Source organism: Platalea leucorodia, assembly GCF_965183815.1.
Source record: "Platalea leucorodia genome assembly, chromosome: 3".
In the NCBI taxonomy this organism is placed as follows: domain Eukaryota; kingdom Metazoa; phylum Chordata; class Aves; order Pelecaniformes; family Threskiornithidae; genus Platalea; species Platalea leucorodia.
This window is the reverse complement of record NC_138825.1, coordinates 100,335,243-100,351,164: the sequence shown is the minus strand read 5'-3', so window position 1 is coordinate 100,351,164 and position 15,922 is coordinate 100,335,243. Positions and strand designations below refer to the sequence as shown.

Here is a 15,922-nt window from a genome sequence, read left to right as displayed (position 1 = left end):
TTGTTCCTTGAGCATGGAACAAATTCTTGAGTTTGCATGAGTTTGAACAGTTGTTTGCTAGAGATCCAGTTCTCCAAATCATCTCAAAGCCTGTGAATTACAAGTGATGCAAGAAAAAGAGACAGAGGTAGTTCTCTGGACAGCCCTAGTATCTCAGGACCAAAGTCTTAATTGTCACTAAATACTCTATTTCTCATTTCTAACTGGGAGAACTAGTTCACCTCTGCTACTGCTAGTGTTTTTTCTCTGCCTGTAAGTTTGCTCTGCATCACACAATACACAAAATCCATACACCAAAAAGTCTCAAGTTCTTTACTTGTACTGATTTCAGTGATGCGGTTTTGAGTCCAAAGAGCAAAGAAGATCAGAGAAGACCTTCCAGAAAAGATCAACAGTGCTGCTGGATTTCTGTGCCTCATTTTTTACAGTGCAAACAACAGAAGAGCAAGACTGGTATAGACAGTGAGGAGTCTTCCCTCCAATTCCATCTTATCCCAAATGTTTTGAAGCAAGTCTAAACTTGACATAATGTACTTAACTGCACACAGACTAAAGATGTGTGATGTATAATGAAATGTATCCTGATGTCAGCTAGCCCTAAACCAGAAAAGTCTGAAGAACAGAAAGAAAGAAGAGAAAAAAGAATACATGAATATGGAGAGATTTTGAAATGCTATTTTCCACCTAAGCTAAGTAGTTAGTTATGTGTTGTGTTTGAAAAGGATTGTTGACAGCATGTTGGGGGAAGCCTAGTTATACAAATGGAATTTGAACTTGCATGTGATCACAAGAAGTCATCTCCCCTGACGTTACAGTTTGACTTTGTGAGTTTCCATGTGGCCATAAATTCAAATGCTTCTATCCAGCTCTTGCAAGGCTCTGTGGAGCTGCGAGTCCAGCTCTGAGCAACACCCTTCAAAAAATATTGGATCAGTTGAAGCATATCGAAAGAGAAAAACAAGAATGACAAGGATCTAAAAATACATGACCTGTTAGGGAAGATTGAGAAATTCAGTTTATTTAGTCTAAAGTAGGGAAAACCAAGGCGAGATGTGGTAACAGTCTTCAAATATGTAAAATGCTGTTGCAAAAAAGATAATAAATCAAGTCTTCTGGGAATGGGAAAAGAACTAACGAATTTAAAATAAGCATACATGTTTTCAGCTAAAACCACTTTTTAATACAAAAGACAGCTAAGCACTAGAATAATTACTCAGGAAGCATGTGAAACCACCCATAAGGCAGACACAGAAGAACAAGTATCAGTCAAGAATGGTTTTCATTAAGTTATCTTGCCTTCAGGTACAGAGATGACCTAGATGACCTGTCCAGAGCCTTCCCAGCCCTAGTTTTGTAGTTCCATCAATAATTACAGATCTCCTTCATTCACCAGCCTTTAAGGTGGATTGCGTCAGCTTCTTGTGAGTATTACAAGGAAGCAAACAATACTGTGCCAATAAAGCAAAACTGACTTTTGCACCTTTGCCCTGCAAATCACATTCCAGAAGACCAACTGGCATCTCTCCCTCCCTTAACTGTACTACATGAATAGATAATACAAGATTATATGATGGTGGACATAGCTGGAAGGTGCCTTGTTATCTTACAACTATTTGCAATAATAACTGAAATAATAAACAGATGACTACTTAGTCAGAAGTATTCTACTGAATATGCTGATTACAAATAATCTACATTTTTTTATTTAAAAGCAAGTGTATTGCCTTCAACCTGACTCAAATACATGTTTTTTTTTCCTTGCAGATTATTATTAGTACTGTAGATGAGGTAAGAAATCCACTGTATCAGACACTATGTAGATGTGGCAAAAAAAGAGCTGAGGAACCTGCAGCCCACACAACAGTTGAGTACTGGAAGTAGATGAGTGATTTTGTTTATATATTAGACATTTTTTTCTGGGAAACATTTACCTCCATAAACCAGAACTGAAACTACCACAAATTAGACTGGAAGAATACTGATAATGATTGATAACGTGATACACGTAAGTCATTCGTTTTGACACAAGCTGACAACCACCAAAAACTGGTGGTAACACCAGCTGCTATCTCTCTTTTGCTGATACTGAATGAAAACCATGGCTTGTTTCAACACAGGAGACATCAAATATCACAGCACCATTATCCCCTGTAGAGAAGCCAAAACTACAGCCTTGCTTTTCTCCTCTACCTGCATTGTGCTAAAACATTACTGAGAAGGGGTCTGCTGCAGGGAGCCTCTTTCAGTCTTGATCAACAACTTCTTGACCTTAATGCAAACTGCCATCTGCCCTAGGACAGCCCTGAGTTAGAACAGTATCAGAGTGCATCTTGCTCAAGGAAGTCATCTTCCTGTATTAGGACCAAGGGCTGTAGAAATTAGGCTCCAGCAGAGAGTAAAAAAACCTTTTATGTCAAAGCTACTGGTGAGCAGTGAGGAATGAAGCTTCAGAACATCCTGCTCACCTGAATTTTGCAAATAGGAAAACAGAGGTAATGAGGTAGCGTGTATTTCAACACAAAATCATAATTGTTTTACATGCACCGGAAGACGTGCCACAGAGACAAACTGAAAGGATATATCCCAGTAGTGGGGACTATGCTGTTTCAGAGGGTAAAATGTCATATCTCTGTTACAGTGCAAATTAGCCAGCTGTACCAATAAATTTCCTCTGGTGTCTGTCTCTCAGTTTAAAAAGCCAACACGCTTTCAAATATCAGCCACATCTGAGGCACTGTGTAAGCTGAGAGTACATTACAGCATGGATAAGCTGACAAGGTGAGTGGAGGCTACTGATCTCTGTAATTATGGCAAAGAAAATGGTAAAAACCGAGACTGGTAACTGCAAACCTTGTGTATTAGCTGAGGCTGATATCAGGAACTTTGTGGATTTGTATAAATAACAGCTTTGCTCTTTTATACTGAAATACCAAACATTCAAATACTTGTTTAGCTCTCAAATGCAATCAAAAGGAAAGTGGTCATGACTTTGTAAAATAAGCTATAGAGTCTGAAATCTAGTCTTCTTCCCAGATTTGTTTTCAGGTTGAAGTTAGGTGCTCTTAAAATTACTTATACTCAGAATCTTGGGTGGAGAAAGGGAACTGAACTGAAAACTAGACATTTCACCAACTCAGGCATTTAGCCCGATCCGTCAGTAGATTTCATATTCATATCATTATGCAGTGTTTTATCAATACCACCAGCACAAGTCTCAGTATTGATGTAGGTGCTCAGCAAAAGCTTAATTTTTTTTCCCCCTTCCCCCTGTGGTAACAAGGGGTATATGCCTGGTTAGAGTAATAACTGCAGCAATATTAGAAGCTGTATTTCTCTGATTATACAGGAAAAAGCAGCCATGCTTGGCTGAACAAACAAGGCCTCATACTCTTACTCAGTAATGACGTTTTGTTCAAATCAAAGAACATCCCTAAGCTGTTCCTGAATTCCAGCTAAGATTAGGAGGGCAAAGATCTCCGTGTGTATTAGGAGGCCATTTGTACTAGTGTGTACTGTGTGTTGTAATTGGATATGTTATCTGTACTTAAAAACTAAGCTCAGAAAAAGTATAATTTGATTCCTGTTACAAAAGTAAATTATATAAACAGAAGCGTAGTTACTCTTTGCTGGAAAGAGTACCTTTTGCACATGGCCATTCCCTCTGTTCACTCAACTCAAAGCTCAGATGTCCCTGTTGAGCAAGGGAAATCAGTTTTGGACCAGATCCTGGTGTCGGCATTTGACCCACACCTATGGATTTCAGCTGTGCTGAAGATAAGTGGGGCAGAACCGCTAATATGGATTGAATTGGTAAGCATGAATACCAACAGACAAAAACTTGCTTTCCTTCAGATACTCTGCAACTAAGCTCATACTTTGGTTTCTTTTGTCATAAAAGGAAAATAATCCTACCCTCAGAGGAAGATGGAATTTCAATAATTAATAGGTCATATAGACAGTTTGGGAGGAAAGACCTTTTAAAAGAAGTGTAGAGCATTATTAACATGATTTATGTTCACTTTTTCTGTTTCAAGCTGCCTACATATTTCTGTCATTCTTCAGTTCCTATTGGCCATAACTGAAAATATTAGAAATATTCCTTTCCTTGATACAAGACCCAAAGGAATTACAAGACCGTCGAGAGCTGATAAGAAAATTTACTGCAGATATTGAATGTGGAACTTGAACAACTCTCTAAAATTCACTCTACCTTCTAGAACCATTTTAACATGAAAGTCTTTGTCCTAAATTAGGAAACAAATCAAACTACAGACAGCAAAACAGCACAAGGATACATCAACACTCCTGAAGTACAGAGGTATTACTTAACCTGTGAAAAAGATTAAATAATATGTTCTGTCCTACGACTACTTGTAGGACCATAGCATATGTAAAAGGCTTATATAGAGCAAAGTGAAGATATTTTTGTAACAGTAAAAATATTGGTTCAATACTTATTCTGAGCTAACTTTCAAAGATAATGTACTGTGCCAAAATATTTACCTTGCTCCTGTTTGGTGGAATGCTAAATAATGCATTTTCTTTTGGCAATTGGTAAAGCACAGCATCAGAAGAATAAAACCTCTTTTGTTCAAGCAGCAGATCGCTTTTGCTTTCAGAAAGAAAGTGATGCAACTTTCCAGATTTATTGCTTTCTGGGACATCTTCAACAATTCTGCAAGAAGTTAGGTTTAACCCAGTTTCTTCACGTTGTCTGCCTAAAATGTGGATAGCAGAATCCAAGCTGGCTGCTTTTCCATAACAAAGACCACTAGATTTCTTCAGGAATGCTAATTCTCTCCTGTTGCTATCCTCCGAGTATTTCCTCTTCCATGTACAGCGTTTCTCTGAACTGCTCTCATCTTGTTCCTTTAACCATGTCTCTGTTTCATCAGACTTGGTGAGCCTCTGAAAACTGTCCCCACAAAGAGAATCACTCTTTGTTTCACCCAGTAACACTTTTGCTTTAACAACATCAGCCAAAAGGTCTGTACTCACGGGCAGAGCATTACCAGCCACTGTCACTCTCCGGGGGAAGGAATCAGTCAATCCCACACCCTTGGGACAATTCTCGGTGTTTTCCGAAATCCCCACTTCACACTGGCTTTTTTCTTCATTTTCTTTAACCTGTACTGAATCTGGTCCCTCGTTGGTTGGTTTCTTTCTCCTTTTTCTTCTGAAATATTTTCTTCCAGGGGAATGTTTAGCTGGACTTAAGGGAGCTTTGGCAGGATCTAAACACTGTTCTTCCTTTTCAGCCCTCACACATCCACAGACATTCCCCATTTGGCTTTCGGTAACTCACAGTCGCACCGTCTCATTCATTCCAGTGTATTTACATACACTTAAATCCTCCTCAGAAAGTTAAGAACTGCCGTTTGCACCGTAATTTCTTCCAGACTTCACGTCCATCCTCCTCAGTACGTAGCCATTTTGCCTATGAGAAGTGCACACGCAATAAACGTTGTGGCACGGTGCCCAGGCAGGGCCTGTGTCTGATTAGACACTGTGTCTTATTTCTGGCCACCAATCCTCTTAAATAAACATCACCGCTTCAGCGCTGGGCTGTAATGCCGATGGCCTTTCACAGAGATGACATAGCATTTATGAGCAACAGAAAATTCTTACATGCATTTTAACTTCCCGTTTCATTTAGTAACTCCAGCAAGATAAAGTAGAAAAATATGCAGCAACCTTTGAAACTATTAGCTACACCGCAAATCCAAAAGCAAGCAGCGCAGCAAATAGCAGGGATGTAGTTAGCAGATTTGGTTTGCACTTCATATGTTTTTATTACGTATCCAATGATCCACAAAAGGGAAGATTAAAGTGAAGGATCAGAGATTGCTCTGACAGTTTGTTGGGGGGCAAATTTTTATTTGTACGTGGAGCTTTCATAGCAGCTGATGTAATTTTTCACTGATTTGTCAGCTATAAATAATCTGCTGCTTCACTACTATCACACAAGCATAACAGCTTGCTCAGGGCAGTGGTGCTGTGTACTGGAACTTTGCAGCAGATTTAAAACTTCTGGCAGATAAAGGTGAAACAAATCATAACAGCCAGTCTGTCTAGAAAACTGTCCACAAAGTTACTGTTTATAAAAATGGAGCTTTATCCTCCTCCGATGCTCCTATTCTGTAGGCATCTCTGTGTAGCTCTGAATATAACAGCCAAGAAGCATCTAGCTACATATGAAAACTAGGCAGAAATATAAACTATTAAAATGCAAGCAAGTCTAATCACCAACATACTTGGTTTGAAAAAATATCTGTGTTTTGAAGGTTCAGCTTCATTTTTGTTAGCAGTGTACAAAACCTACTAAAACCAACACGCATCAGCAGGGGTAGATGTGTACGGTTTCTCATGCTGAGAAAGAGCTACCAAGCGACTTGCCAAGCATTATCAGGTGTTACCATTGAGTTTGCCTTGTTTATTTGAAAAGGAATTGCAATAATGAAACCCAGAGACTGTATTCCCCAGCGGCCAGTTCCACCCCAACATTTTACTGACAGAATCTAGAACGAATAATACAGCAAAGTAGTAGGATCAGCCTCCAAAGAATTTCCAAGAATACGGATGCTCGTCGCTGACCACTCTCATGGCACTGGGGTAAAATTTGACAGTAACGCTTAGAAAATTTTATACCATAACACTAAGGGACTAGAAGGCTGTTACAGAATACCCTCTACCACCGATAGACAGGCAACTACATACAGGCACAATGCTAACATGTTTCTTTTCAAAATAGATGTTCATGCCATGACCACGCTCTCCTTCATGGCCTCAATTTGTATTTGCGTTTGTAGTATGCTTAACATACAGGTGCAGTTGTGACATTTGCTCCCTTTACTCACAGTAAAAAGCTGTATTCTAGTCAGCTTAGAAAAGCGACTTTCAGTCAAGGCCCAGAGGACTCTGATTTAAAACACACATCTACATGGGACTCAGTTGGGTCCTGACTTGCCCTGCCCCCCCTTAATTAAGAGAAAAGCACATAAAAAGAAAATTATAGTCTTTGTAAATGACATTGCTGTGCTTGTACAAACAAATGGCTTTTATGCTTGAAAATATACCTCTCTTTCTCCTCTCTCATCAGAAAAGAACATTCAGGACTTTGCAGTGCAACGGACCAAGATTGATTTAATTTCACACAGATATAGCTCCTGGTTTAATAATAACATGTTTAATAATAATAATAATGTATAGTAAAATATATTATAGTATAATAATATCGAAACATTACATTAGGTACTCTTACAAAAAAAGACTTATTATGACTATCCTGATAAAGCAGAAATTATGTAAAAGGTTAAAGACAAGAGTGTCCAGCATTTGAATGAAAAATTGCAAGTTTTCATGCTATATTAACTTTCTAATCGAAAATGTATTAAATATAGCCTAACACTAGTACACTGCCAATGTTGTTCTTCATCCACAATTTCACAGAAGTTAAGAATTTGCTTAAAAATACTGCAAATTTAAATTTGCAAATGCATATTTAAATTAAAACACACAGGCACTGCGGTTTCTAAACAATAATTGTATTAGACCATCTGAGTTTATTTAATAGAGTGTGATTTAATACATACTTTTTTTAAACTGTTTACATGTTTAACAATCAGCCTAATACTGTGTTCTTCCAAAGAGAAAACGTCCCTGAAGCATTCTGTTATTTCAAAACTCCTGTTAGAATTGGTGTCACTCTGACTGTCATAAAAATGTCAAATCAAATGTAATTCAACATAGATCAGAAGAAACACATACTGTTATTTTACAGCTGACAATCTGTGTTTTGTAATGTAATCAGTAATTTAGAAAGTCTCTGATTTTGCACATTCTCTTTCATATATACCTTAAATCTGGATATTTTTTTTTTTTTTTCTTAAGTAGGTCATTCACTTCTTCAGAAAATCAGGTGCTTCTGAAGTGTAATTAAAAAATTGAGGCAGCAAAAATACAAGAATCAGTTCTGAAACACTGGTTACAGGCTCAGTGCCCCCAACAATCCTGGACTGCTGCTGCATATTCCAGGTCAATTTAGTTAAATACACAGGGTATATCTGCAGCTATTCCTAGAATTTAATAATTTCTAAATATTACCTAGGAATAAATGCATTCCAAATATATCTCTACAGATTATTAGTGGCATTTGTGCCTTTCAATCTTCCTAGAAATAGCCAAGAAATATGTATTTTTGATACCTAATAATCAATTTAGCAATACTTACCAACTGTTCCTGAGTGAGAAGGCTATCACCTCTCTATTAACAATCTTTCTGCTGTTCCTTGTTTTTCCACGAACCAAAAAGTAACTTTAAAGTCACTTTAACTTTTTAAGTCATTTACACTCTTGAACCAAAGAAAAGATCAAGGACAAAAGAATTGACAAATTGCATTTATATGGGTTGTGCGAAATCATATTCCATATTAAGGGAAGATGATAAATGAAAGTGTGAGTAACTAAAGACAAAATGACCACTTTCAGCTAATTGAAATTCTATAAAGTCATAACTTTGGTCTCAGCAAGGGAAGAGGCAGAGACAACAAGATTAAACTGGAGATTCAGAAAAGGGAAATTGAAATTTCTTCTAAAACCTGTCTGCTAGAGCAAAGAAATATCATACTCTAAAGCATCAAGACAGACTACCACTGAAGCCTAGGAGAACCACCTAGAGCAAAGACCCAACCACACCAGGGGCTTTGTCTGACACCTGACTAGACCCAAATGGAAGCTCAGCGCTGACTAAAGCCAAAGATCCAGATGATAGAAGCTGGATTAAAATACTATAATGGATTATTATATTTCTTTTAAAACAAACAAACAAACAACGAAAAACCCAAAGATACAAATTTATACCCACCAATGCTGGAAAGTTTTAAGGGGAGATTAGCAGAAGACTTTTTCTGGCACATAAACCCTTAAGAAGTATAACATAAATATAGGATTAGACCAACACTCGTCTGCAATTTGATGTCTTAGAGGCTTCTTAATCACAAACAAAAAGTTAACATTAAGACATGGCAAACAAAAGATCAACATCGAGACATGAAATAGCTCATGCAGATTTGTATGAGTTTGCATTTAACCAAAGATTTCTGTAACTTGTCAAGCATGTCTGTGACGGTGAAATGCATTATGCTCTTAACATGGGACAGCTGTATTACACATTAAAGCAGCAACGTTGTTGAATATCTGCATATTTGTTAGTCTGCACAATGCTGAGACCATTCATCCTTTGTACACTGCTAATTTATGCTTTATCATTTGTTTCATATAATTAGCAAATGCAGTAAAGGAAAGGTTATTCCACTTTGCCAACCAAACTGCACCTGGTATCTTTTATCCTAGAATAACATAATCAAAAGCCTACTAGAAATACATTTCAGGCACGTTTGGGTCTAAGATCCCCTCCCCCTCTTTTTTTTTTTTTTATGTTGTTTATGCAACACAGCAAAAGCAATGGAGCATATAGCATAAATGGGGCATGTCATTTCACGGTACTAAAACAGCATACCAGATAACCAGCAAGCATTTTGTTGCACAGCCCAAAGGGCACATGCAGAGAGATAAACATTAAGTCAAAGAGAAAGTGAAAATTAAAGCAGCACAACACAGAGAACAAGGTAAAAAATAAAGGCTTGCCAGCACACAATACAACAAAGGTTATATGTGGAGCTGTTTGAGCTGTCCTGACAACTGCTGCTTAAAATCTCAAAAGAGCTGTTCAGCTTTCAGGTACCAGTGAGGTACCAAAAGTCACGACGCTGAACAGGAGAGGTTTTATATCCAGTGAGACGGCTTACAAAACGAGGAATTTGTTCCCTGTTGATGGATTTATGGGATTAAAGACGAAGAGAATCAAACGGATGAGCTAACTGCTCATAAATCTTATCCTGCTACAGATAGCCCACTATTTGTAGAGATAAAGTCTAAATATGACTCTGCAATGAGCCTTAATGCCTCTCGTCCTTCCTGTAATTCAGATTAGTCCCAGAAATTCCAAGAAATCCACACTCATTTTCTTACCTGAGAGTTAGCAATTTTTTTTTTTTTTTTTTTAAATTGCTGAAGAATCCGGGAAGAGGTAACTAGCAGCTCAGCTGAGGAATAAAATACAGGAAGAGTATGCCCCATCATATGCTGAATGACAGCTCTGCTGCAATGGCTGATGACTGGGAGTTGCAGCTCCCAGGTGGACTACAGTTCACCCTACGACCGCTTGTAGTCAGAGATTAGACAACTGGCTGCATAGCTCCATCTTTAAATCCTTGAGAAGTCCAGACCCTGAACTATTCTAGCTATTTTAAAGCAGAGGCAGATTAAACTTCAAACCTTGGGCTCCAAGACCCGTGGCCTGGGCAAGACCTGATTGTCCCCCGCACCGGGGGAGGGTGAGCGAGCAGCTGCGTGGTACCTCGTTGCCGAACGGGGTTAAACCACGACAGCGAGCTTCAGAGCCAGCGGCCGCCAGCCAGCTGCTCCCAGCAGGAATAGGTGCCAGGAGCACAGTGAGTGAAGGCCAGACCCAGCGCTCTCCACTCCACAGTGCCGCCTCAGGAAAGGGAGGAGGACAGCAGGCAGCATGTCTCTCGTGTGGTGACCCCATCATGGATTTAACAGCAGAGCAGCTGAAGCAGCGGGAGGTGCCTGGGTCCCAGAACATCCCACTGTCCCTCTGCCTTCTGCATGTCATTCACTGGAATGGGCCACCACAGCTGAGCTGTCTCCTCCTCTGGCCAGAGCCTTCACAGCCAACACAAGAGCACTTCAAAATACCTGCATTGCAGGCTCTGAACACCTAACTGCGGTAAGGGGTATCAGGAACTTGAGAAACAGCTGGGTAGCTGTCCTTTATCTCAGCGAAGTCATCTACGAACAAATCCACCCGTCTTACTTTTTTGCCCATCACGGGTAATAGTTTAACTGTTGATCTGCTAGACCAAATGATCAGTCCCTAGACTGCTTCGGGGCAGACTGATAAAGAACGAATTTGGCATGAAGGCATATGGGGAGTCAGCACAAAAAAAAAGTATTTTCTGGCTGACAAGAGAAATATGAAGAGGTTACACGTGGCCCAAGGAGGCCTGAAAGAAAGCACTCGTGTGGCTGGAGGGGGCTGGACAGTACCGTGACATCTGGAGAGAACAGCTACCGACCTGAGCCTTGCAAAGCAGCACCCTGCAAAGAGGCCTGACAGCAGGGAGCTGGGGAGGGCGGAAGGAAAAGCGCTCCACGGCAGTTCCTGAGCTGCAAAATGACGATGAAACTGAAACAGGAAAAGTCTATTGAACCCTGACTTAGAAGCTCCAGAAATTTTTTAAGGTCTGAATTCACAAAGGTCTAATTTTGGATGCCTTAAAGTATCAGGTTTTGCTTTGGCTTGGCATGTTTTTTTCAACTAACTGCAAATTATTCTAAATATTTAACATCTGTTAAATTAAAGAACATTTGCAGTGGTAAATTATCACCAATTTTCATAAAAATTATCTTACTAAAATTGTGGTTACTTACTGAGGCCAAATTCTGCTTTCATTTATAGTTGCCCATCTCCAGTGTCATCAGTGAAAATGTACTGGGTGTTGAAGGAGTCCATTCAAGTATTAATGTGGATATTTATAATACAGCCTATAATTATACGAAAGACTGTAATCTGATTTAGCATGTTCTATAGGTGCCAGGAAAATAACTTACAGTCATTACTGCATTATGAAACTGAATTTTAAAAAAGCCACATATTATTAAAAGCATGTGAAATGCACACATTGAAAGCTTGCCTAAATCCTAGTAACATACACGTCTCAGGGATTTTCAATACCCACAGGACAAATTATTTTCTAACATACTCAATAAACCACCGGATTTCCCATTCCATCTTTTCTCTCGTTTACATGTAATTACTTGGGACACAAAATACTGTACAATTTCTGGACCTGTGCAGCTGCAAAAGTCAGTGGTATAACTCAAAACAACATTTATATTTATCTAATTATGGCTACCAAGTCACAAACCCATAACCATCTCTAGACATAATTCAGATGCAAGAGAAACATTATCCTCAAATGTATATCATCATTTATTTTTGTTTATCATGTCTTTCCCCTAAATCATTCCTAAATTCATTACAATACTGAGAAGGATTTTCTATTTGGAGGAAATATTATTCTCCAGATAAGTTCCATGACTCAGAGAAACAAGAAGCCACAAACAACAGGCAAAAAAAAAAACTCTGGCATCTTGACTACCTTCCAGGTTGCAGTGTCATTAGAACATACATAAACGATGGAGCAGAGGCATTAACATCACACTGCAAACAGCTCCTTAGACTCACTGAGAAATTAACTACTTCTGCAAAGGCTGGGAAGATTTAAGGGGTAGTTCAGATTAAGACACCTCCATGTTGGTGTCTACATATACGTGTTTACATGCTAGCTAGGTCTTAAAGAGACCATTTCATCCAGCGGAGGCAGGATTTAGTTTCCTAAACATGGGCTTCTAGAGCTCTTTGAGATATCCTGCTATATCCCAACTGGCCTCCAGCTGCAGGTTTGGAAGAGCATAGGTCTGTCATAGATCTGGTGTCTCATCAGAGAACTCTGCATATATGTCCTGGATACTCTAGCACACCTCAGATGTCACTCAAATGCCACACGTCTTTAGGAAACTGAATCAAAAGCCCTGAAGATCTAGTTAGAACAATCAATGGATCTTGAATGACAATGTTTCACACCCTGAAGCAGAGACATAAGAAGAAAGTCAACTGACCACCCAGAACATTTGAGACACTTAAAACTATCTGAGATGGCAGATACACCACAGGACCTAAGGCAACTTGCTTCCCACTGCATATGCTACTGGATATGCCGTGTCATCTCAGATCACACTAAGCACCTATGCTGGACAACTGATTAGCTCAGTAGGTGCTCCAGGCACCTACTGCAAGCGATCTGAATTGCTCCACCAACCTCACCCACTGTACTGACTAGCCCTCCAGGCCTCAAATCTGTTGCTAAACATGTTTACCATCATTTAAGATGAAGTTTATCCTTCCTGATCTGTCTCTTCCCAGATGATGGTGGGACCTGTAAGACCTACATCATGTTTCTCATACTCAAGTGAGTGTCTCATTAATCTCCAACAACACAGATGTTTATGTTTAGTCAAAGGGAGTGAGCCTCTAGTAGCCGGTTAGTTGACTCGCTCTCTAGGCTATACTAGCTGTATAGACTAAACCTCTATCACTCAGATTATCAGATGATACGGACAATTTATACACTTAATGCATATGAACACAGCTCCCCATAAGCACCTAGATTTAGGTGTCTTTAACTTCAAACTGAATCTCATCATAACCTTCCCAGTATCTACAGGATTACTCCATACATAAAACACAGTTGTTAGGAAGCTTCATCCCTTTGAGAAGACTCTGCTGTTAAGACTTTTCTGTTCAGATTTTTCCCTCATTCAAAATCTAAATGAAGACAAAAAACCATGAGGTGTAAGTATGCACATTCTTCTGAACTTCCTTATATGTTCTGAACCCAAATTGGCCATATATGGGTGTCAATGACACCAAATTGACATATACTTCAAAAGAAGTGGCATACAGGCAAATGCCAGGCTAGCACAGAGGGTATCTCTGACATCACCTTACAAATCCCTTCTGCATTCAGTGTAGATACTGCAGCCATTAATAGCAAAAAGACAGAAAATAATTTTTAAAAAACCCTGTTCTTCAGTTACTTCATAGTTACTAATGAGGCTCAGTATTTACTCCAAGAACCACTGCTCATTCTTAAAATTATTTTAACACCGATGCTTAAGGATATTATTTTGAAAAAAATAAAAGCTCACCAAGAGGGCAAACCGCGTCCTGGGCTGCATCAAACACAGCACAACCAGCAGGTCAAGAGAGGTGACTATCCTGCTGTATTTGGTGTTGGTGTGGCCTCACCTTGAATACTGCATGCAGTTCTGGGCCCCACAATTTAAGAAGGATGTGAAGGTCCTTGAATGTGTCCAGGAGAGGGCAACAAAGCTGGTGAAAGGGCTGGAAGGCATGTCCTGTGAGGAGGGGCTAAGGACTTTGGGCTTGTCTAGTCTGGAGAAAAGGAGGCTGAGGGGCGACCTCATTGCTCCCTACAGCTTCCCGAGGAGGGGAAGTGGAGAGGGAGGTGCCGAGCTCTTCTCCCTGGGATCCAGTGACAGGACGCATGGGAATGGTTCAGAGCTGAGCCAGGGGAGGTTTAGACTGGACATTAGGAAGCATTTCTTTACCAAGAGGGTGGTCAGACACTGGAACAGGCTTCCTAGAGAGGTGGTCAATGCCCCAAGCCTGTCAGTGTTTAAGAGGCATTTGGACAATGCCCTTAACAACATGCTTTAACTTTTGGGCAGCCCTGAAGTGGTCAGGCAGTTGGACTAGTTGATTGTTGTAAGTCCCTTCCAACTTAAATACAATATTCTATTCTGACAGATCTGCAAGATCTGAATTGTATTGGTAAACATTTAGTTGGTAGTTATTGGGGGTCAGGACAGAGTGAAGTAAGTGTGTTTCAGCTGCAACATTCAATCACTGCCTAATTCTGTGGGTCATGCTTAAATATATTTAAGCACAGCCTTCTTTCTCCTTAAAACCATGCGGGAGCAAAGACTGGCACAACAGGGGGGAGCTGAGGGAACTTCAGGTCCTTGTTAGTGGTGAGGAGTTACCGGTTTCTCCTTTACCCTGTGCCCTGGCCTGGGCTAACTCACGCACCCTGTTTAGACCAGGGCCACGTTGGCCCTATTCATGTCTTCTGTTCCTTGTTAGGATTTGCAGAAAGGCAAATTAGATCCTAGCAGCCTTTTTGTGTTGTTTTGGGGGTTTTGTTTGTTTGTTTTTGTTGTTTGCCTTTTTTTATTAAGAACTTTTTTCCCCAGTCATAAATCGGGTGCAGGATATTCCTAAGTGAACCACGCTTTTTCTGTATGATCATGTAATTTTCTGATCATTTAAAATGCTTGCACAGCAGGGAGTTTATCACTAACAATGCTGCAGTCACTAAACGGGAATTATCTGTCATCTGAATTACATCATCTACAGCCACAGCCATTGTGAAAGCCTCATTTTGAGGAGCAATTTAACACCACACACTGTAAGGCTGCATTATACTGTACACAATCCCACCAGGGTACAACAACCAGAGTGCCACCTAGTGTGACCCACGATACCATCGCTGGGGCTAAAAAGAAACGCTGAAGTGTTATGAACTGCTCAGAAAGGCTGAGCATAGTGCTTGCTAACATAGTCGTACTAGCAAGAGAAATTCAGATCCAGAATGAAAAAAGATTTAAAACTTTTTAAAATATTTTAACACTCATCAAAAGAAGTCTGCAGAATAAAATAAGACCGGTTTGTCCAAATGCTGGAAGGAATACATCAACTATTGTCTTTAATGACGTTCAAAACCCAAGCTATTTTTCTCTCATTCCACAGACAGGAGATTAGCAAACAAATGACACCTTCAGATTCAGTTTACATGACGAAATAAGATACATTATCAAAACCTTCAAATACACATTAGCAAAGAAACATAATCTATATTTTTGCACAGCGTATATGGAGTCCTGTCTAAGTTGACACATTCATCGTAACTGTACGCAAGAATCTGACTGAAAACATACTGTCAAGCAAAACTAGACTTACCTGAAAGTGCAAAATTATGGTCCATATCAACCCCAAAGTCAATTTGGGATTCCCATCTGTTATGTCATCATTTCTAATGTTAACCAGTTTCACCTGCCATCATGGAAAGAAAATACAGACAAAATTGAAATAAATATGCCACAAATACATACTGCATTACACAGGCACGACTATAAAGGATGCATTATTTACTTCCTGAGCCTACTCTGTTGTTTTTTTTAATTCTCAAAAGTA

General features: G+C 39.6%; 1 protein-coding gene across 7 annotated transcripts in view; it reads right to left on the bottom strand.

The window, feature by feature from the left end:
- The window catches only part of DST (dystonin), a 302,794-nt gene that overhangs the window by 176,413 nt on the left and 110,459 nt on the right, over positions 1-15,922 (bottom strand). For all 7 annotated transcript variants that reach the window (XM_082306929.1, XM_082306927.1, XM_082306930.1 and 4 more), the window contains one exon: positions 15,689-15,781. In XM_082306929.1, the coding sequence (XP_082163055.1) occupies positions 15,689-15,781 (93 nt within the window). The remainder of the gene's footprint in view (positions 1-15,688; positions 15,782-15,922) is intronic.